The following is a 20,010-nucleotide window of genomic DNA, read 5'->3' on the forward strand; positions in this document are numbered from 1 at the left end:
TAATAGGCTACATAATGTTCCATTTGAACTAAGATTACAATTTTAAAACATAATTTAAACATAATTTTTTCAATTTACAGGTGTCAATATTCATACTATGTTTACATATGACTCAGGAAAGCCCTGACATTCGGTACTATTTATTTAATGAATCATAACACGATCGTATTATTAAACACGCTATTATTATGTTTGAGACATCAACCACTGGTCGATGACCATAATGTTTGTATAAACTGTAGGTAACAACTGGTAAAATGTACATTTAGGTCATAAAAACCGTAATATTTTCTTCTCAGCCATGTCAACAATTATCCGTCAGTGAAATCTCCTCCCATCTGTTGTCTGATTGGCCTTTCGCAAGGATTCCTGGGTAGTTAAAGTGCGTGGAGCCTGCTTCTATGCGGGCTTCGCGGAAGACCGCTTCAAGGGTACAAAGGGGGCGCTGCTGAGCACACTTCAGAGCGGTAAAATGCTGAATGGGACGGCCTACGGACTCGTAGACTCAGCGAGCACGCGCAATTCAAGTCCACGAGACCGAAAGTCCGCATGAAGTGCGCCATTTGGGACAGGGCCATGGAGGGGTCTGAAATTGTCATCGTAGGTGCATGTCCACTGTGAGAGACATAATCTAAAAAAAAAAATCCAGAAATCACAATGTATGATTTTTTAACTATTTATTTGTATGATACAGCTGCAAATAAGTATTTGAACACCTGTCTATCAGCTAGAATTCTGACCCTCAAAGACCTGTTAGTCTGCCTTTAAAATGTCCACCTCCACTCCATTTATTATCCTAAATTAGATGCACCTGTTTGAGGTCGTTAGCTGCATAAAGACACCTGTCCACCCCATACAATCAGTAAGAATCCAACTACTAACATGGCCAAGACCAAAGAGCTGTCCAAAGACACTAGAGACAAAATTGTACACCTCCACAAGGCTGGAAAGGGCTACGGGGAAATTGCCAAGCAGCTTGGTGAAAAAAGGTCCACTGTTGGAGCAATCATTAGAAAATGGAAGAAGCTAAACATGACTGTCAATCTCCCTCGGACTGGGGCTCCATGCAAGATCTCACCTCGTGGGGTCTCAATGATCCTAAGAAAGGTGAGAAATCAGCCCAGAACTACACGGGAGGAGCTAGTCAATGACCTGAAAAGAGCTGGGACCACCGTTTCCAAGGTTACTGTTAGTAATACACTAAGACGTCATGGTTTGAAATCATGCATGGCACGGAAGGTTCCCCTGCTTAAACCAGCACATGTCAAGGCCCGTCTTAAGTTTGCCAATGACCATTTGGATGATCCAGAGGAGTCATGGGAGAAAGTCATGTGGTCAGATGAGACCAAAATAGAACTTTTTGGTCATAATTCCACTAAACGTGTTTGGAGGAAGAAGAATGATGAGTACCATCCCAAGAACACCATCCCTACTGTGAAGCATGGGGGTGGTAGCATCATGCTTTGGGGGTGTTTTTCTGCACATGGGACAGGGCGACTGCACTGTATTAAGGAGAGGATGACCGGGGCCATGTATTGCGAGATTTTGGGGAACAACCTCCTTCCCTCAGTTAGAGCATTGAAGATGGGTCGAGGCTGGGTCTTCCAACATGACAATGACCCGAAGCACACAGCCAGGATAACCAAGGAGTGGCTCTGTAAGAAGCATATCAAGGTTCTGGCGTGGCCTAGCCAGTCTCCAGACCTAAACCCAATAGAGAATCTTTGGAGGGAGCTCAAACTCCGTGTTTCTCAGCGACAGCCCAAATAGTTAAAAAATCATACATTGTGATTTCTGGATTTTTTTTTTTTTTAGATTATGTCTCTCACAGTGGACATGCACCTACGATGACAATTTCAGACCCCTCCATGATTTCTAAGTGGGAGAACTTGCAAAATAGCAGGGTGTTCAAATACTTATTTTCCTCACTGTATATAGTCATGTATATTGCCTATAGAGAGAGAGAGGGGGTGCGCGCCGCCAATGAGCGCGCTTGACCCTGAAGCATCAGCTTGGAGATCACGGTGACGCGCGTCGCAACCAGACTGTAAAAAAAAAAAAAAAAAACAGTCGCAACACACGCAGCAGGCATCACGTAGTCTAGTAGACTAATATTCCTGGTGCACGAAACCCACAGTTATATAACAGTCTACAAGATGTCCAAGCCACTGACGGACCAAGAGAAGAGGAAGCAAATTTCCGTGCGAGGTCTCGCCGGGGTTGAAAACGTCTCAGACCTCAAGACCAATTTTAATCGCCATCTGCACTTTACTTTGGTTAAGGACCGTAATGTTGCAACGAAGCGCGACTACTACTTCGCCCTGGCGCACACCGTGCGCGACCATTTGGTGGGAAGATGGATCCGGACTCAGCAGCATTACTACGAGAAAGACCCGAAAGTAAGAGACTCGAATGCCGCAGTTTCATCCTACAGATCGGGGCCGCACGTACACCACTGACAGGAGGGAGGAGGGGTCGGATCACGCATTAGAGGGCATTATGTTTCGCAGTAGAGTAGCAACATTGCAAAATGTAAAAAGAAACATCTATATCCTTGTTGATGGTTTAATATTGAGGTATTTGTATTGCACCAGGAAATGACGCTTAATGCTAATGTTTCAGCAGATGGTATGGCTTTTTTTCAATAATTACATAATCTCTCCATGACTGATGTCAGGAGCGCCTTGATTCAATGTCCCGCAGAATGTATGAAGAGCTTTTCTATGTGCCCTTGACAAGTATCAACAGGTCTAATTATTTTTGAATCGTTGAGTGCGAGTTATTTCAATATGTGCACATTCTTGTATATATTTAAACAAGTAGCAACAATCTAAAAACCCAATTTCTGTAATGCATATTATTCGAAACATCTTTCAGATTACAACGCTGAACCGCTGAATATACTCATTCCAGACGAAAACCTTATTTATTTAACTTTATTTTACATCATTTTAGACGTTACTCGTTTAAATTACCATTTTAAAATCTCCCATCGTTATACGATGTTGTTGTCATCATAATGTCATCACAATGTCATTATAATTGATGCGTACCTCATTGTGATTTTTTTCTTTCTTGTGCTCATTTGCATACATAATTGTGATTGGTCCTTTCCATCTTACAACGTTCAGTATGTCGTCCAGTCCTAAAACCTGAAATAGGAAGGAGGCTAGTCAATCATTTTAGCCCTCATTAGCAACTTAGTAATGTCTACCACAGACATTTTACTCATAAGTCCAAAACTGTAATTTTGCTTTGGGAAAGGAACGCATAAGTAATCACAAAACCGGAGCCTACCTAATTCCTACTGGAAATTTAAAATGATATTTTCTCATTTTTTGTATTCTAAAATAATAATAAAAATACTTAAAGTAAAAAAAAAATGATTGAAGGGTAGGATACTGTTGTATTTGGAATTTGTGTCATCTTTATCTGGGTGGCTGGCATCCTGACAGAGTATTTAACCTTAAACGCTGACAGCTAATGCTGCTATTTTTACATGTGCCAGAGACACAGCACACAAACATCATTCTTTCCTAACCTTTATTATCATTTATAGACAAGAGACTGAAATATCACAAGCTAGCTTTTGTTTACTAGCAAATCCTCCATGCTAGTTGTGTCATTGGGCAACCTTCAACGATTGAATGTTTTGCGCTGGCGGTCAATGAGGTCTCAAGAAGACATGGAATACAGATTAGGCTTGTGTTGCGCACCTGTCACAATATTGTTTGTCACTATTATTTGTCTGCTCAGCAGGGCCTTTTATGGCTCCTACTTCACTGTTGCTCTAAATGGCTCTCAGCTGTTGGTGTTAAGTATTAAAAAACACTTTTATTTAAAAAATGCACAATTCTTTTTCACTTTTAATTATCTTGTCTTTACCTTTTTTTCCCCTTTCTTCTTCTTTGTCTCCACTTGTAGCGTGTGTACTATCTTTCTTTGGAATTCTACATGGGTCGGACCCTTCAAAACACCATGGTAAACTTAGCTTTGGAGAATGCTTGTGACGAGGCCATCTATCAGGTGAGAGGAGATATACAACTGAACACTGCAAAAAGCAAATAGTTCTGCTGGGATGACATGTTTTTGTAGGCCAACCCTGAAGTTAGCATCACCCTGCAACTTCCCTTGTCAAAAACCACAGTCTATGTCAAAAACATTCTGAACTATTATGAATTCTGAAGCCTAAATACAAGTAAAAATCTAAACGTAGGCTATAAACGAATTACACCACGGTCGCATGACTTCAATGTCACCATCTCTAAGCTAAACATTTTCACTGATAGATTGAGCTAGAAAGAGCACAATTATAAACACAACGAGGCTGTGAAACGGACTAGTGTGTAGATGAGTTTACCTGTTCGACATGATGACATTTAACCTTTGTAATTCCATTTAGCCACTTATTAGCAACTGTCTTTTTAAAAGGGACATATCATGAAAATCTGACTTTTTCCGTGTTTAAGTGCTATAATCGGTCCCCGGTGCATCTACCAACCCAGTATCTTTGTTTTGGTAAGCCTTTGGTAAACCACAGACATTATTCAGGCATTTAACCAAAACCAAAAAAAAAACAGAAATGGTAAAATGCTAACTTGTTTTAGGGTTTTGACCTACAAAAATATGCCTTCCCTGCAGCACTCTATGGAAGTAAATAATTGTGTCATTTAAGCGCCCCTAGTGGGAATTGCAATCTGTGTGAGTGGCCACTCTACATAACAACATTGGCTCAACCAGTGGTGTGTATGGGGTGGGACTTTATTCATTTGTCCAAATAGAGGAGATCTATAATACCTGGGGAACATTATCTGTTATTATTCCACTAACCTCAATACTTAACCTTTAAAAAATCATTTTGTATAAAGAAAAGAGGCCATTATCAATATGTGATAGCATAATCATAAATAGAGAAAGAGCATATGGAGGAGATCTGGTGCTATATGTACTGTAATACTGATCATCTTGGATTAGCTGCCCCTGGTCCTTTAATCCTATTCATTAGAATATGAAATGCAAATCATTCTAGATCAGCACTGCTATGCTGAGAATGACTATAAAGATATGTTGATGAAAGATGAAAGCATGCAACAGGGCATGTTTTGTACTCTGAGAAGTTATTCACCGGATTTGGTCCTGCCTGGCTCTCATATTCTTGTTCTTCTCAGTTGGGTCTGGATATGGAGGAGCTGCAGGACATGGAGGAGGATGCTGGCCTGGGCAACGGAGGCCTTGGTCGACTGGCAGGTGAACTCAGTCTCTTTAAACGTGCTGATCACAAGATTAATGGAGGCCTGCACTGTTGAGTTGGTGCTTTGATTCACTTTAATTTCTCTTCCTCTTCAGCTTGCTTCCTGGACTCAATGGCAACCTTGGGCCTGGCAGCGTATGGATATGGAATCCGTTATGAGTTTGGAATCTTTAATCAGAAAATCGTGAAGGGCTGGCAGGTAAAACAAACTTGTAACAATATCTCAGTGAAATGTATTTCCCTTCCTTTGATGCATTTGGATCTTAGTAAACAACTGACATCATCTGACAGGTGGAGGAGGCGGATGATTGGCTGCGCTATGGAAACCCTTGGGAAAAAGCCCGGCCTGAGTACATGCGTCCTGTGCATTTCTATGGTCGGGTGGAGCACCACCCTGATGGAGTGAAATGGGTAGACACACAGGTGAGAGCATAGAAACCATGTATCTACATTTAATTGGTATGGAAATGCCATTTTTCATATTGAAATTTTTTTTTTTTTTCTTGTACATTACTATTCAAAAGTTTGGAGTCAGTAAGATTTTTGCTTTTAAAGGAAATGAATGCTTCCATTCAGCTAGGAAAGATGGTTTAAAAGTAACAGTATGGACATAATGTTACAAAATATAAAGCATAATGTTAAATGCTGTTTTTTGGACTTTCTATTTGTCCAAGAATCCTGAAAATATGTATCATGCTTTCCACAAAACTATTAAGCTGCACAACTGTTTTCAACACTGATAATTGTAAGAAATGTTTCTTGAGCAGCAAATCAGCTTATTAGAATGATTTCTGAAGGATCATGTGACACTGAAGACTGGAGTAATGATGCTGAATATTCAGCTTTGCATCAGGAATAAATGATATATCTAAAAAATAATAATGTTATTTTAAATTGTAATAATATTAATGTATTTTTTATCAAATAAATGCAGCCTTGGTGAGCATAAAATCTTACAGACCTCAAACGTTTGAACTGAGTGTACATCAGGAAGTTCAGTAGAGCTAAAGCAGAACGGCTAATATGCAACGCAAGACTCAGATGCTACATGCTGTAGAATTGTGTCATTTTTACAGACGTATCTCTATGTTTTCCTGTTAAATCTTTTCCTGTTTGGCTCACCAGGTGATCCTTGCTCTCCCTTATGACACACCTGTCCCGGGATACAGAAACAACATTGTTAACACAATGAGGCTCTGGTCTGCCAAAGCTCCATGTGAATTCCATCTCAAAGACTGTGAGTTCTCTTCAATCAATCAGTCAATGATCATCAGACATTTTAACCAACCATAAGCTTTATCGTTTATTTATTATTATGAAAATAACTTGTAATATTATTTATAAAATCAACTCTGATCTATTCCATTTGTGTCCATATACACAACTGTTCAAAGGTTTGTGGTCAGTAAGATTTTTTCATGTTTTTGAAAAAAAAGGTCATGCTCACCAAGGCTGCATTTTTTAAAATCAAAAATACAACAAAAAATATAGTAATATTTTGAAATAGTGTTACAAATTAAAAATAATCACTTTATTTTAATATACACAGTTGTGTTGCTTAATATTTTAATGGAAACTGTGATACATTTTTTTTCAGGATTCTTTGATGTAGTAAGTCTAAAAGCACAGCAATGAATGAAAGTATGAAAGTATGAATTTATTTCAACAAAATTGTACTGACCCCAAACTGTTGAATGGGTATACTGTATCTTTGAGCCTTATATCTTATGACTGACTTTCTGTCTTCCTGAACAGTTAATGTTGGCGGTTACATCCAGGCCGTTCTGGATAAGAATCTAGCTGAGAACATCTCTCGTGTGCTTTACCCTAACGACAACGTGAGTGCAACTCAAGCGGTTCATATTAAGAAACAAATCGCATGACTCTTGGAGCCTAAATGTAAACGAATCCTCCTGTTTGTGTATGGCAGTTCTTTGAGGGGAAAGAGTTGCGTCTGAAGCAGGAGTATTTTGTGGTGGCTGCAACTCTCCAAGACATCATCCGCAGGTTCAAAGCTTCCAAGTTTGGCTCAATTGAGGAAGTGCGCATGGATCTGACCACACTGCCAGATAAGGTAGGACATCCCTGGAGCACTTTGTTTTATGTTAAGATGCTGGGGTGTAGAGAACATTCAACACAATTCACATTGTATCTGGTGTCGTTTATTCATATTAATGAGACTGAGCAATAAAACTTAATGCATTGGGATAAACAAAATTGGATTCACATTTAAAACTACTACAGAGATTCTTTGCTTTTTCTGTGTCGTTCAGGTTGCCATACAGCTGAATGACACTCATCCTGCAATGGCCATCCCTGAACTGATGAGAATACTGATGGATGACGAGAAGCTGAACTGGGAGACGGTGAGTGGGAAATTCACGTCTTCTCCTTTAACATGCTTAAAATAGGATTTGCAGTCAAACTGTAGGACTATTCAGTTGATTGATAAAAGGGTAATACAGGGACATAAAGCAACACTTTGCAGTATTATTATTTTTTTGTTAACATTAGTAAATGCATTAGCTATCATGAATGAAGGTTGAGCAATATATATATTTTAAGGCATTTATTAATCTTACTTAATGGTAGATAGTAAAAATAGTTCACAGAGAATTATGGTAACAAATACAACTTTTGATTAAAAATGTATTAGCAAATGTTGAAATTACATCGACTAACATTAATAAATGTTGTACACTCTTAGAAATAAAGGTTCTTTATTGCCATTTATGGTTCCATGAAGAACCTCTAACATCCATGTAACCTTTTCATTGCACAAAAGTTTTTTCATCATTGAAAAAGGTTCTTTAGAAGAAAAAATGGTTCTTTCTGCTCACTGAACGTTTTTTTGAGGAAACAAAAATTGTTCTTCTATGGTATTGCTGTGAAAACCCTCTTTTGGAACCTTGATTTTAAAGAGTGTTGAAGTATTTCATTATTAGTTCATGTTAACCAATGTAGTTAAAGGAACCATATGTAAGAAATGTATTTCAATTAATCATAAAATGGCCCTGATATGTCACTAGACATTAAGAAATCATGTTCATTTCAAATACGAAGTCAGTAGTGTTTCGGCATCCGGGTTGCCAGCTCTACTCTAGTTACCACAGCTGCAGCTACAAACGTGTCGGATAAAAAACGTCTAACGTTACGAAACCTAAAAGACCTCGTTATGAATCCGAAATACGCAAAACATCTCTCATGAAGCATACACATAATTAACAGAAGAAAAACTTACTGTGTAGGACTCGTCACTTGCCATTGGAAGCTCCTTGTAGCAGCCTACGTTCCTGCTGGATCCTGCAGCCTATCTGGCAACCTCGAGTCAGGGGGGAGGGGGAGGGGATACACCGCTGTACAGTAATTTGAAAGTGATTGCAGTACCAGTTTTGGCCACAATCTTACATACGGTTCCTTTAACTAATGTTAACAAATTAACCCTTATTGTGAAGTGTTACCATGCATAAAGTTTAAATTTCTAGAATGAAAATTTGCCCATGTAGACCAACACCATAATGTTGTACTACTCTACTTCTTCTAATTTTTCTTTCTCTCTCTCTCTCTCTCCTGTGACTTTCTGTCATTCTCTTTTTCTTTTCAGGCGTGGGACATCACTGTGCGTACTTGTGCATATACTAACCACACTGTTTTACCAGAAGCTCTGGAACGCTGGCCCGTTGACCTGTTCCAAAACCTTCTCCCCCGTCACCTAGAGATCATCTACGAGATTAACCGACGCCACCTGGAGGTCTGGGAACAGACATTATCTTCATGGAACATTGCATTTGAACTTTATTGTTGATAAAAAAATAAATGTTTTTTGAAGGGGTTGGGAGATCTGTTACTCACTGCATTGGGAATGTTGGACTGTGTTGACTCCAAATAAGGAGTAAATTGTGCTGTGTGAGGTTATTTAAACAACCTCCTCTGCTCTGCATGACTCAACATCCAGTAAATCTCAGATGAAGAAAAGTAACTTCCCATGTACATTTCACTCTGTTTTGAGCTTACATTTTCTTTCCTGTTTCTTAGCGGATCTCTGCGCTCTACCCTGGTGATTTTGACCGTATGAGACGCATGTCTCTCATTGAGGAGGGAGGTCAGAAGAAGATCAACATGGCTCATCTCTGCATCGTTGGCTCTCATGCAGTCAATGGCGTGGCACAAATCCACTCCGACATTATTAAAGACACTGTGTATGTCTCCTAACTTTTTTTAAATATTAGAATACATAGTAGCCTCAAAAAGTATCTGGACACTTAAGCCACATTTAAAAATATATAATACTGTTCAAAATTTGGGTTTTTAATGTTTTTATATAAAAAATACAGTAGAAACAGTAATATTATTGGAAAATATTATTACAATCCAAATCAACTGTTTTCTATTTAATATATTTTATTGTACCGGTAATTTATTATTGTGATGGCAAAGCTGAATTTTCAGCATTGAATAGTAAACAGTAATTTAAAGTGTAAAATGCCTTTACTGTCACTTTTGATCAATTTAATGCATCCATGCTGATGAAAAATTGCATTAATTTCTTTAAAATAAAGCCTAAACTTTGAACGGTAGTGTATAAACCAAGTAGCATTTATTTTAAAGAAAGATAGCACAAGCATTGTTGTCCAGTGCAATGACATTCATACATTTGCAAATTAAATATCCAAATTTATATCAACAATATGTAATTCCAAATAGTTTATTTCACAATTTTTTTGTCCCTCTTTATGACTTAATCACATTGCCTCAGAATTAGCCCTGGTGAGTAACTCACAGATGTTTACGGCTAAAAAACAGCTGTATCTAATTTGGTGGGGTTGATTCTGTGTACAGTTTTAAGGACTTCTATGAAGTGGACCCAGAGAAGTTTCAGAACAAGACCAATGGTATCACACCTCGTCGCTGGCTTGTCATGTGTAACCCTGGACTGGCTGAGGTTATCGCTGAGGTGAGGAACATTGCTGATAAGAAAAAAAGTTATCGTTACATGTGTAAACACTACTGAGGAACATACAAAAAGTACCATAACCTTCGGAAATACATTTTGGAAGCTTTAGGAAAACCATTCAAGAGTCATTATTGACCGAAAATCCCTGTCTTATGTTAATCGCTAGAGAATTGGAGAGGACTATATTCGTGACCTATGCCAGCTGAAGAAACTCTTGAAGTTTGTGGATGATGATGCTTTAATTCGAGACATTGCTAAAGTCAAACAGGTGAGACAGAATCCACTTTCAAAGTGAACTTTAGTGCAATAATCATAATTTATATGAGAATGATGAACATTACATGGCATATCTGTTGCTTTGCTGTTTTCAGGAGAATAAAATGAAATTTGCAGCACTTCTAGAGGAACAATACAAGGTGAAGATTAACCCAAACTCCATGTTTGATGTCCACGTGAAGAGGATCCATGAATACAAAAGGCAGCTGTTGAACTGTCTGCACATCATCACCCTCTACAACCGTACGTTTCTCTTGAAACAGCCAAATATTTCTCTTTTTACAAGTTTCGAAACAAACTAATGCATATCTCTAGCATGCTACTGGAACGTTTGGAACATTAAATCCATAACTTTTTACATCATTTTTGTTTGTTTTAGTAGGCAGTATGCAGTGTGTACTGTGCCGTATACACTAAGCGGAAAGCTAGTATTCCTTTCCCAAGATAGCCTACACTGAAAACCACTAGGCTGAAGCCTAGTCCTAGACTAAAATGCATGTTTGAGCTGTTTTAACTGAAAGCATCTTACACTGACATCTCTTAAAATATGTCAGTGCCATTGTTTTGTCTCAAGATGCACACCAGTAATGTTTTTTTCTAAGACATGTTTATTAAAGCTATAAATGTCCTAATTGAACTAAGGCCTAATCTTGCCTTAATCTAAGCCCTGCCTGTGAAACCTGGTGTAGGATTTTCTTTAAACAATTTTCACTCAGAGATTGCTTATAAATTTCACAAATAATTACTAAGAAACGGCAAGTAACATTAAATTAAACATGATATTTTGAAGTTGAGTATTTTCCTGTAAAACGTACTCCAATAATCTTTACTTTATTTACAACTTTTCTTTACAGTGTACTTAACTTGACTATTTTGTCTGATCAGGCATCAAGATGGAGCCTAACAGGGCCTGGACTCCAAGGACAATTATGATTGGAGGAAAGGTGAGAATGATCACTTCACTGACCAATCCGATCTGTTCTACTGAAATCTGAATGCTAATTGGTTAACTCATGCATCTTCAAGGCCGCCCCCGGGTATCACACAGCTAAGATGATCATCAAACTGATCACGGCAATTGGAGAAGTGGTAAATAATGATAGTGTGGTGGGAGATCGTCTGAAAGTCATCTTCCTTGAGAACTACAAGGTTACCCTGGCTGAGAAAGGTAGCATGCAGACTTACTAACAGATTTTAATATTGGATCAGCTTCTTGTCTTATTTACTCACACTTCTCGCCTTGCTTACTTCTTTCTGTCGTTTTACAGTCATCCCTGCGGCTGACCTGTCCGAGCAGATCTCCACAGCAGGAACAGAAGCTTCTGGAACAGGCAACATGAAGTTCATGCTGAATGGAGCCCTGACCATCGGCACCATGGATGGGGCTAACGTGGAGATGGCTGAAGAGGCGGGAGAGGAGAACCTCTTCATCTTCGGCATGAGAGTGAAGGATGTGGAAGCTTTGGATAAGAAAGGGTGACGACATAAGCTTCAATGAACAATTTTTCTGAATAGCAGTAGTCTAGTTTTTTTAGTGCATTCATTTATTAATGTTTACAAAAAGTTTATCCGTTAAAATGTATTTTATTAAAACGTCATCCACTTAAATTGATGTAGTCATTAGCAAAATAAGGAAGAAATTAAAATGATAAAGTGTTGTTCATTTTTTGAACTAAAGGAAAGGTTACAAATGAGGGTATTCGATACAGTCTTGTTTAACTTAACTGAAGTTTGTTTATTTCCAGATACGATGCCATGGAGTATTATAACCGCATTCCAGAACTGAAACAAGCTATGGATCAGATTTCTAAAGGATTCTTCAGCCCTGCAGAGCCTGACCAGTTTCAAGATATTGTCAAGATGCTGATGCACCATGACAGGTAAGGAAAAATGAATGTTGTGGTTTAATAATAATCATAATAATTTTACACTCTCTTTCGCACACAGTCACTGTTTAATACTGATAATTTAAATTACATTTTGGTTGTGATTGCAGGTTCAAGGTGTTCGCTGACTATGAAGACTACATTAAAAGTCAGGAGAAAGTCAGCGCCTTGTATAAGGTTTGTATTAAAACAATATGATATTGTATGACGCCAGTCATGTTTCAGTGTTTTTCAGGAAGTAGAGTCAGTAATATTACTTTTATTCAGTATGAATGCATTCAATTGATTAAGAGTGACAGTAAACATATATAATGTTACAAAATTTCTATTTCAAATAAATGCTGTTCTTTTAAACTTTCTATTTATCAAAAAATCCTGAAAAACATGTATCATGCTTGTATCAACTGGAGTAATGATGCTGAATGCTCACAGGAATCTTTGATCACAGGAATAAATTACACTTCACTGTATAATCACATAGAAAACAGCTATTCTAAATTGTAATAATATTTCACAATATTAGTGTTTTCAGTGTATATATATATAAAGATAATGCAGCCTTGATGAACATAAGATACTTTTTTTTTTTTTTTAAACAGCCCGCAAACTTTTGAACGGTAGTGTATGTGAACAAGATGAGTGATTAATACTTTTGGTCAATTTTACCTACATTTTAAATGTGTATATTTGCTACCATTTTTATTTTGTTTTATTAGGAGTATACTAGCATGTAATTTTACATTCATGATAGCTGTTCCATCAGTTTATTTGGAAATATGTGATACGATTCACTCGAAATGTATAGATGGAAATAGTACTTAACGTTCATTGTTCTGAAAGGGTTGTACACAACAGAAACACAACAATGCTGGAACTGACTCAAAGCTTGTTTCCCTTCCTGATTCTCAAACAGAATACTAAAGAATGGACCAAGATGGTCATCCACAACATTGCTGGTTGTGGCAAGTTCTCCAGTGACCGCACCATCGGCCAGTACGCCCGAGAGATCTGGGGCATGGAGCCTAGTCTGGAGAAGATCGCAGCCCCAGACGACCCCCGCTAAGTCCTTCCACAATATCAAAATCTTCCAATGTTGTAGCTGTTCTAACATTGAATTTATTTAACATTGTGAAGATGTATAAAGGTGATTTTACCGTTGACGTCATAGGAGATGTTAATCCATCTTCTCGTCAGACAGCCTCACACAATTTCTCTGCATCCCTGCTCTCGCAACGAGCTGTCAGCGCATCTAGTTTTGTGGCATGTTTAAATACAGCATATGTTGGTGTAAGAATGTTAGTTTTCCTGTGAAGTATTATGAAAAGGTGTGATGTATTTGTCTATCCACGTCAGCAGAATAGCACAGCCTCAGAAGAACCGAACATACACTGTGAGGGCAAAGCATAGCAAAAACCTTTCTGTATTTTGCCACATTTCACAGCATGATGGTGACTATTATGGAAACAATTTGAGAAACCACCTTAATGTGGTCTTTTTTGTGTTTTGTGGCAAAATGTTTGAATTGAGAATTTTAGACACTTTTTTAGAAAAACAACATTTTTTGGCTGTTTTAGTTTCCGACAGGCAGTTATTACATGAGCACTTTGGGCTTAGGTTGACTTAGGTTATGACTGTAATTGAACCATATTCAATGTAAAATTCCTGCTGGACATGTCCGTCACGCACTCTGACCGCTTGAAACTACCTGCCTTAACCATAATATGAGTGATGTTTGTGTATGTTTAGGTGTAAATCTCTGCCTGTCTCTCATTGGCCTGTTGGTGCTCATGTGTTCTTCCACCCGCAGAGCTCCTCACTTTAGCACTTTAGTCATGATCTGTCAATTTTGTCCTCGAGAAGCATTGTACTGTAGCTCTTTCCACATATACTGCTGTAACTCTGGTTTTCACACCACACAAAATAAGACCTGCAGGAATGATGGGGCCCTGTATGAAACTTTGCTTTGAGTCCAGTGAAACTAATATAGCACTAAAGTGTGATTCTCCATACTTGCCAGGCTGCGTTCAAGAGCCTGAAATGTATTTACTCAGATATATTATTATAGACTTGTATTCTTAGAATAGGAAACAAAGATGTAACAAGGATGTACTGAGCATTGCTTTTGGATTTGCTGGATGTGAGCAGACAATACTTCAAATCGATAATTAAACTAGACATGAATTGCTGGTTTAGTGATAAAGGAGTAGGATTTTATCTCTAGTTCCTGGTCACCCCTTCATAGACTTGACAACCTTTGTTAACAGCTTTAACAATCTGATAATGTTCTCTCTGAATGTTTGCCCCTATTGTGGGTGACAACGCACACCAAACAGTCCTGCTGATACCCTTGAAGAGAGACAAAATGAGAAATAAAAGATGAAGAAATGATTTGCTGTTTCTGCTTTTTGCAAGTATTCTTATGTTGGTCTTACATGTGACAATACAGAATGTTTAAAGGGATAGTTCACCCAAAAATGAAAATGTTGTCATGATTTACTCACCCTCATGTTATTCCAAACCTGTGTGAGATTCTTTCTTCTGTTGATTCAACTGTTAAACTGTTTGATTACCAACATTCTTCAAAATATCTTCTTTTGTGTTCAACAGAAGAAACAAACACATACAGGTTTGGAACAACTTGAGGGTGAGTAAATGATGACAACATGTTCCTTTTTTTGGGTGAACTATCCTTTTAATATACACTATTGTTAAAGAGTTGGTTTAAAGATTGTTAAAGATATAGATTTATAAACTATAATGTTGTAAATGTATATTTAAATAACTGATTTATACTTAACATTTAAATTAATATCTTAAATTATTCCTGTGATATCAAAGCTGAATGTTCAGCATCATTACGCCAGTCATCAGTCACATGATCCTTCAGAAATCATTCTAATATGCTGATTCACTGCTCAAGAAACATTTCCTGTTATTATCAAAGAATACAGAATTAATATCAAAAGAACAGCATTTATTTGAAAAAGATTTTTTTTTGTCAGAATGTAAAAGTCTCAATTGTCACTTCTGATCAATTTAATGCATCCTTGCTGAATAAAATAATTCGTTTCTAAAATAAATCTAAAATGTGTGAAATGGAATGGGTAGCCTACATTATATGCATTCCAACCAGACATTTTTAAATACAGTTGCAGTTCTTTCAAATAGTTTTGAAATTATTTATACAATACAATATACAATACAATGGTACAATAATTAAAAAAACAAAATGAACCAAGACGTTGGGTGGCGCTATTGACCCCTAAACAGTTCACTTTTTTTGAGGAAGGAGACAGTTCTTGAACTAAAACCCCTCAGCGATGTATCCGTACAAGGACAGACCCCTTTCCCCTTCAAACTTTATCCCACGCGAAAGGTCTGTGTGACTGGACTGCAGAAGAGTGAGGAAGCTGTGAGATGCTTTTGCCGGGCAAAGTGTGACGCACCAGTTGACGGCACTGGTCTGGCAGACAGCTGGGAAACATTACGTCGGCATTGCTTAACCGAGGCACTTTAAAATCCAGATCACAAGACTTGGCGCCTTAAAGTACTACGCTAAGAATCCAAGAGGTATGTATCAGAAATGTTTTTGTTCGGATCCAGCCAACTGAATAATTTAGACTGATTGAATCATTCAGAAAAACAAATTAGCGTCGATTTAAAAGTCAAGTGACAGATAACGAAGACAATTGACAGCTGTGTTTAGATGAGGTAAAACTTCGGAGGCAAAACTCTTATCAGCTGCTTGAACTGAGGACTTCACTAACTGGGTCACTTTATTCCTCTAGCTCTACAATAATTGACAAATTATCTGATGACTTTACAACACGGTCAATAAATCAGCGTTGTTTTGCTTAGTTTAAAAGGAACTGACAACTCAATAGCCCTCATAGAGTGTCGGTGTGATGCTGTATTTTGGGGAATTGTGTAACGTTACGTTTGTATCAGTTGGTTTTTAAAGCGTTTGCTGGGAAAGAGAAAGGAAGTGGTAGAGAACTTTGAACCCTGACTGAGTTTCACTATCATCACATTTCAGAGGAGTCCCGTCAGTGAAAGGTGGTGGCAGACCGATGCATCACATTGCGGTAGGATTAGAAACGGAGAACCGGTTCTTATTCCGAACCGATTCCTTTAAAAATACTAGAGCCGCATGTTTTTCTTTTCTGTTATTCAGTTATTTAATCAGTTCTCTAATTTTTAAAATTGCCTGACAGTGTTTTCTGCACTACTTATTTTATACTAACGCCGCTATTGGCTCTAACTTACTACAGTAAGTTACAGAGCGATTCACTAATGAATGACTGTTATCAGCCGGTTCTTTTTAAAGTTTTAATTCACTCAAAAATGAAAATTCTGTTATCATTTAACTTGCACACCCTCATGTTGTTCTAAACCTGTATGAATTTCTTTCTTCTGTTGAACACAAAAGAAGATATTTTGAACAAAATGGTAATCAAACAGTTGATGTGAAGTCAATGAGGCCCACCATCTAACGTTAGTTCCCGACATTCTTCAAAATATCTTCTTTTGTGTTCGGCACACTTGGAACAACTTGAGGGTGAGTAAATCATGACACAATTTTCATTTTTGGGTGAACTATCCCTTTAAGAGAATCAGAAACATGCAGCCTTGGCCAAAAGTTTTGGCAGTGACATACATTTGTTGTTTTGCAAAGTTTGCTGCTTCAGTTGTGGTGTTGATACACATTGTTTCTAGATTATTGTGCAGAGTGATCAGGTGCATTTTAAATAATTGCAAAAAAACAACAAAAAAAATCACTGTTTTTTGTCAGCATATGAGAAAGTGTGAAAAAGTACTAGTCAGGTAAAATCACACTATCATTCTGAACTGAGTTATAAGAGCAGGCAGATTGTTATAAAAGGAGGGAAGAACTGCTTCCAGTCCTTGTGTTCTAGTGTTAGCAGTGATTACCTCCAAAGATGTGCAGCCATCATTGAGTTGCATCAAAATAGCCTCACATGCATCTCAAAGTACAATTTACTGGATCATCAAATCTTCTAGGAGAGAGGTTCAACTGCACTGAAGAATGCTTCAGGACGTCTTAGAGTGTCCAGCATGCGCCAGGACCATCTCCTCTTGAGGAGTTGGCGATGGAATCGTGTCACCACCATTGCAGAGCTCGCTCAATATTGGCAGATGGCGGGTGTGAGTGAATCTGCATGCACAGCGAGGCCAAGACTTTTGGACAACGGCCTGGTGTGTCAAGAAGGGCAGCAAAGAAGCCACTTCTATACAAGAAAAACATAAATGAAATTCTGCAGCAAGTACAAGGATTGGGTAGCAGAAGACTGGTGCAAAGTTATTTTCCTTGATGAAGCCCTCTTCAGATTGTTTAGAACATCTGGAAATTCGATTGCCCGGAGAAGAAAAGGTCCCGAGACCGACCTTCCGTGTGTGTGTGTGTGTATGTGTATATATGAAGAGTTCAGATGCAAAAACCTCTAAGTGCCATCTGAAATTTTCTTCTAGAATGATAATTTTTATCAAGCTCGTTTATTTAAGTTCAGTTATTTCACTTAAATGTCAATTAATAGGTAATTTGCATTGCCATTTAAGTGAAATTACTGAACTTAAACGAGCTTGATACATTTTTTTATTTAGAATTATCATTCTAGAAGAGAATTTCAGATGGCACTTAGAGGCTTTTGCATCTGAACTCTTCATATATAAATAAATATACATATATTACTGTTAAAAGACTCTAAATCTTACAAAAATGCCTATCATTGTTTTACAGTATACCATAGAAAAGTGAAAAAAATAATCTACAAATACTGAAGCTGCAAACTTTTCAAAACACAATATTTTTCTCACAGCCAAATCTTTTGGCCATAGCTGTACAGTGCGACCAGTGTAACCCGCCGTTTCCTGAACAAATAACTCATATAATCCGGTTCTTTTTAGTAATTTTTAGTGCAGTGCGACCAGCTGAACGATTTCTTAACTCCTTGTATTAGTCAAAACCTTTTAGTATATCAATGTTAAGCATTCATTAACAACATTATCAATGACATTCAGCGGTTGAACTGTTTCTGGTTTATTCCTGATTTGTCATATCTGCTCTGCCGACAGCATCATAATTTCGCAACAGGCTTCTGAGGATGATAAATTCAATAGGAATGACTTTTTTTGTGCACTCACTCTTCTATGACCTTATGTTCTCTCTGCTCTGACAGGGGATGATGGACAGCGAAGGGTTTTGCAATGATGATTATCACAATTTAAGCAGTGATGATGAGCTGGTGGACATTTCAGATGTTACAATGGACTTCAATGAGGATGTCCCGCCTCTGGACCGAGATTACAGCACAGGTAGGGTCGTGTACTCAGGCACGACATATGTTGTGGGCATATGCATAGGGATTGGGGTTGGGAATTGATTCCCTTGGTCTACATATGTGCATTTTAAGCAATCTTGAGGGCAAAGATTGGATAACATTAGCTTAAAAACCACGTCCGCTTTTTCACTTTCGTTTGTGTCAGTGGAAAAAAAAAAAAAAAGTAAACAAATCGTCATGAATATTTTAATGAATATATTTTTTCTGTTCTAATAACACTTTTCATTGGTAAATAATAACAGGATGATAATAGAATTCTAATTATTAGCTGAAGTATCCTTTTAAAGTTTGAGGACAGACCAGCAGTGGACATATCAGTATACTAAGGATGCAGACATGTGAAAAATTAAAGGAATAAAGAAGGAGACGTATAAAGATTTTTTTTTAAAGGTGCTCTAAATGATGTCACGCGTTTTTTAGGCTGACACCTTTTTTGTCACATACAGCAAACATCTCCTCACTATCCGCTAGCTGCCTGTCCCCTGAACACACTGTAAAAAAAGCGGTCTCTGTAGACAGCCCAGAAAACGGCAAGAAAAACAAACTGGCCCAACCTGCACCACGAATCATAACAAACAGTGTTCCAGCCAATAACCGACGAGAATGATTTTGGGCTGGCGGTTGGGGGGTTAGTGCGCGTGCACATGGAGGGCGATGTGGGGAGTGGAGGAGAGAAAAGCATGAAGAGGGAAGTTAGCTAGAGGAGAGATGTCCTAGACAACGACAAACGTTAGAATTATATTCTCTTGAATTTTGATATGACCGACACACGACCAAAGAGATGACGTTCCGATGAACAAATAGCAAAGAAAAGGGGAAAAAGGAGAAGGACCGCGCAAAGTCCCGAATTTACATCGGAAAAGTTTCTGTTTCAGGAAGCACAGAAGGGAGGGGGAGGGGACGGGATGAGGAGGAGGGAGGGTCGAGCTAGCCTCAGTTTTGTTTGACAATACTTTGAACGTCAACAAGAAGTGACCCAAGTCACCCAACATCGCTTAGAGCACCTTTAAAGAACTAGAATTTATTGTGAAGTGATGCATTTGATTTATTTGTATTAAACATACTGGCTAAATGTCTGTCCTGACCACATCCTGTAAATACATTTGTCAAAGCCACACGTTTTACCAGTTTAGGTCTGAGGTTGAAAAGTGAATGTACCAAAAGGCTATCAGTAAAGTGTAACCAAGTTGATTAAATTCATTCACAATTTGTACATATTCATTGTTAATCTTATAATCTACTAAAAATGCATCATTGGATATTAACATTTCTATCATAACATAG

At 38.0% G+C, this 20,010-nt stretch overlaps 2 protein-coding genes across 3 annotated transcripts in view; both read left to right on the top strand.

The window, feature by feature from the left end:
• The first annotated feature begins 1,979 nt into the window (after nt 1–1,979).
• Nucleotides 1,980–14,755, top strand: pygmb (phosphorylase, glycogen, muscle b). The gene is made up of 20 exons (XM_084108933.1): nt 1,980–2,399; nt 3,925–4,026; nt 5,169–5,247; nt 5,347–5,450; nt 5,543–5,674; nt 6,377–6,488; nt 7,007–7,089; nt 7,182–7,325; nt 7,525–7,617; nt 8,856–9,002; nt 9,287–9,450; nt 10,091–10,205; nt 10,372–10,473; nt 10,577–10,724; nt 11,367–11,425; nt 11,508–11,649; nt 11,750–11,957; nt 12,227–12,361; nt 12,478–12,544; nt 13,281–14,755. Exons 1-20 carry the CDS (start codon nt 2,157–2,159, stop codon nt 13,428–13,430), a joined length of 2,529 nt encoding a protein of 842 aa, XP_083965059.1. The 5' UTR covers nt 1,980–2,156; the 3' UTR covers nt 13,431–14,755.
• Nucleotides 14,756–15,649: 894 nt separating this feature from the next.
• clcn5b (chloride channel, voltage-sensitive 5b) overlaps nt 15,650–20,010 on the top strand; it is a 28,896-nt gene continuing 24,535 nt past the window's right edge. Inside the window, exons 1-2 of one of the 2 annotated variants that reach the window (XM_084108935.1) lie at nt 15,650–15,937; nt 18,565–18,700. In XM_084108935.1, coding sequence (XP_083965061.1) covers nt 18,568–18,700 — 133 coding nt within the window. In that variant the 5' untranslated portion in view covers nt 15,650–15,937; nt 18,565–18,567. Of the gene's footprint in view, nt 15,938–16,307; nt 16,453–18,564; nt 18,701–20,010 lie in introns of those variants that run through there. The other variant, XM_084108934.1, reaches the window with a different exon arrangement.

This window comes from Abramis brama (genome assembly GCF_963993115.1).
Source record: "Abramis brama genome assembly, chromosome: 3".
Classification (NCBI taxonomy): Eukaryota; Metazoa; Chordata; class Actinopteri; order Cypriniformes; family Leuciscidae; genus Abramis; species Abramis brama.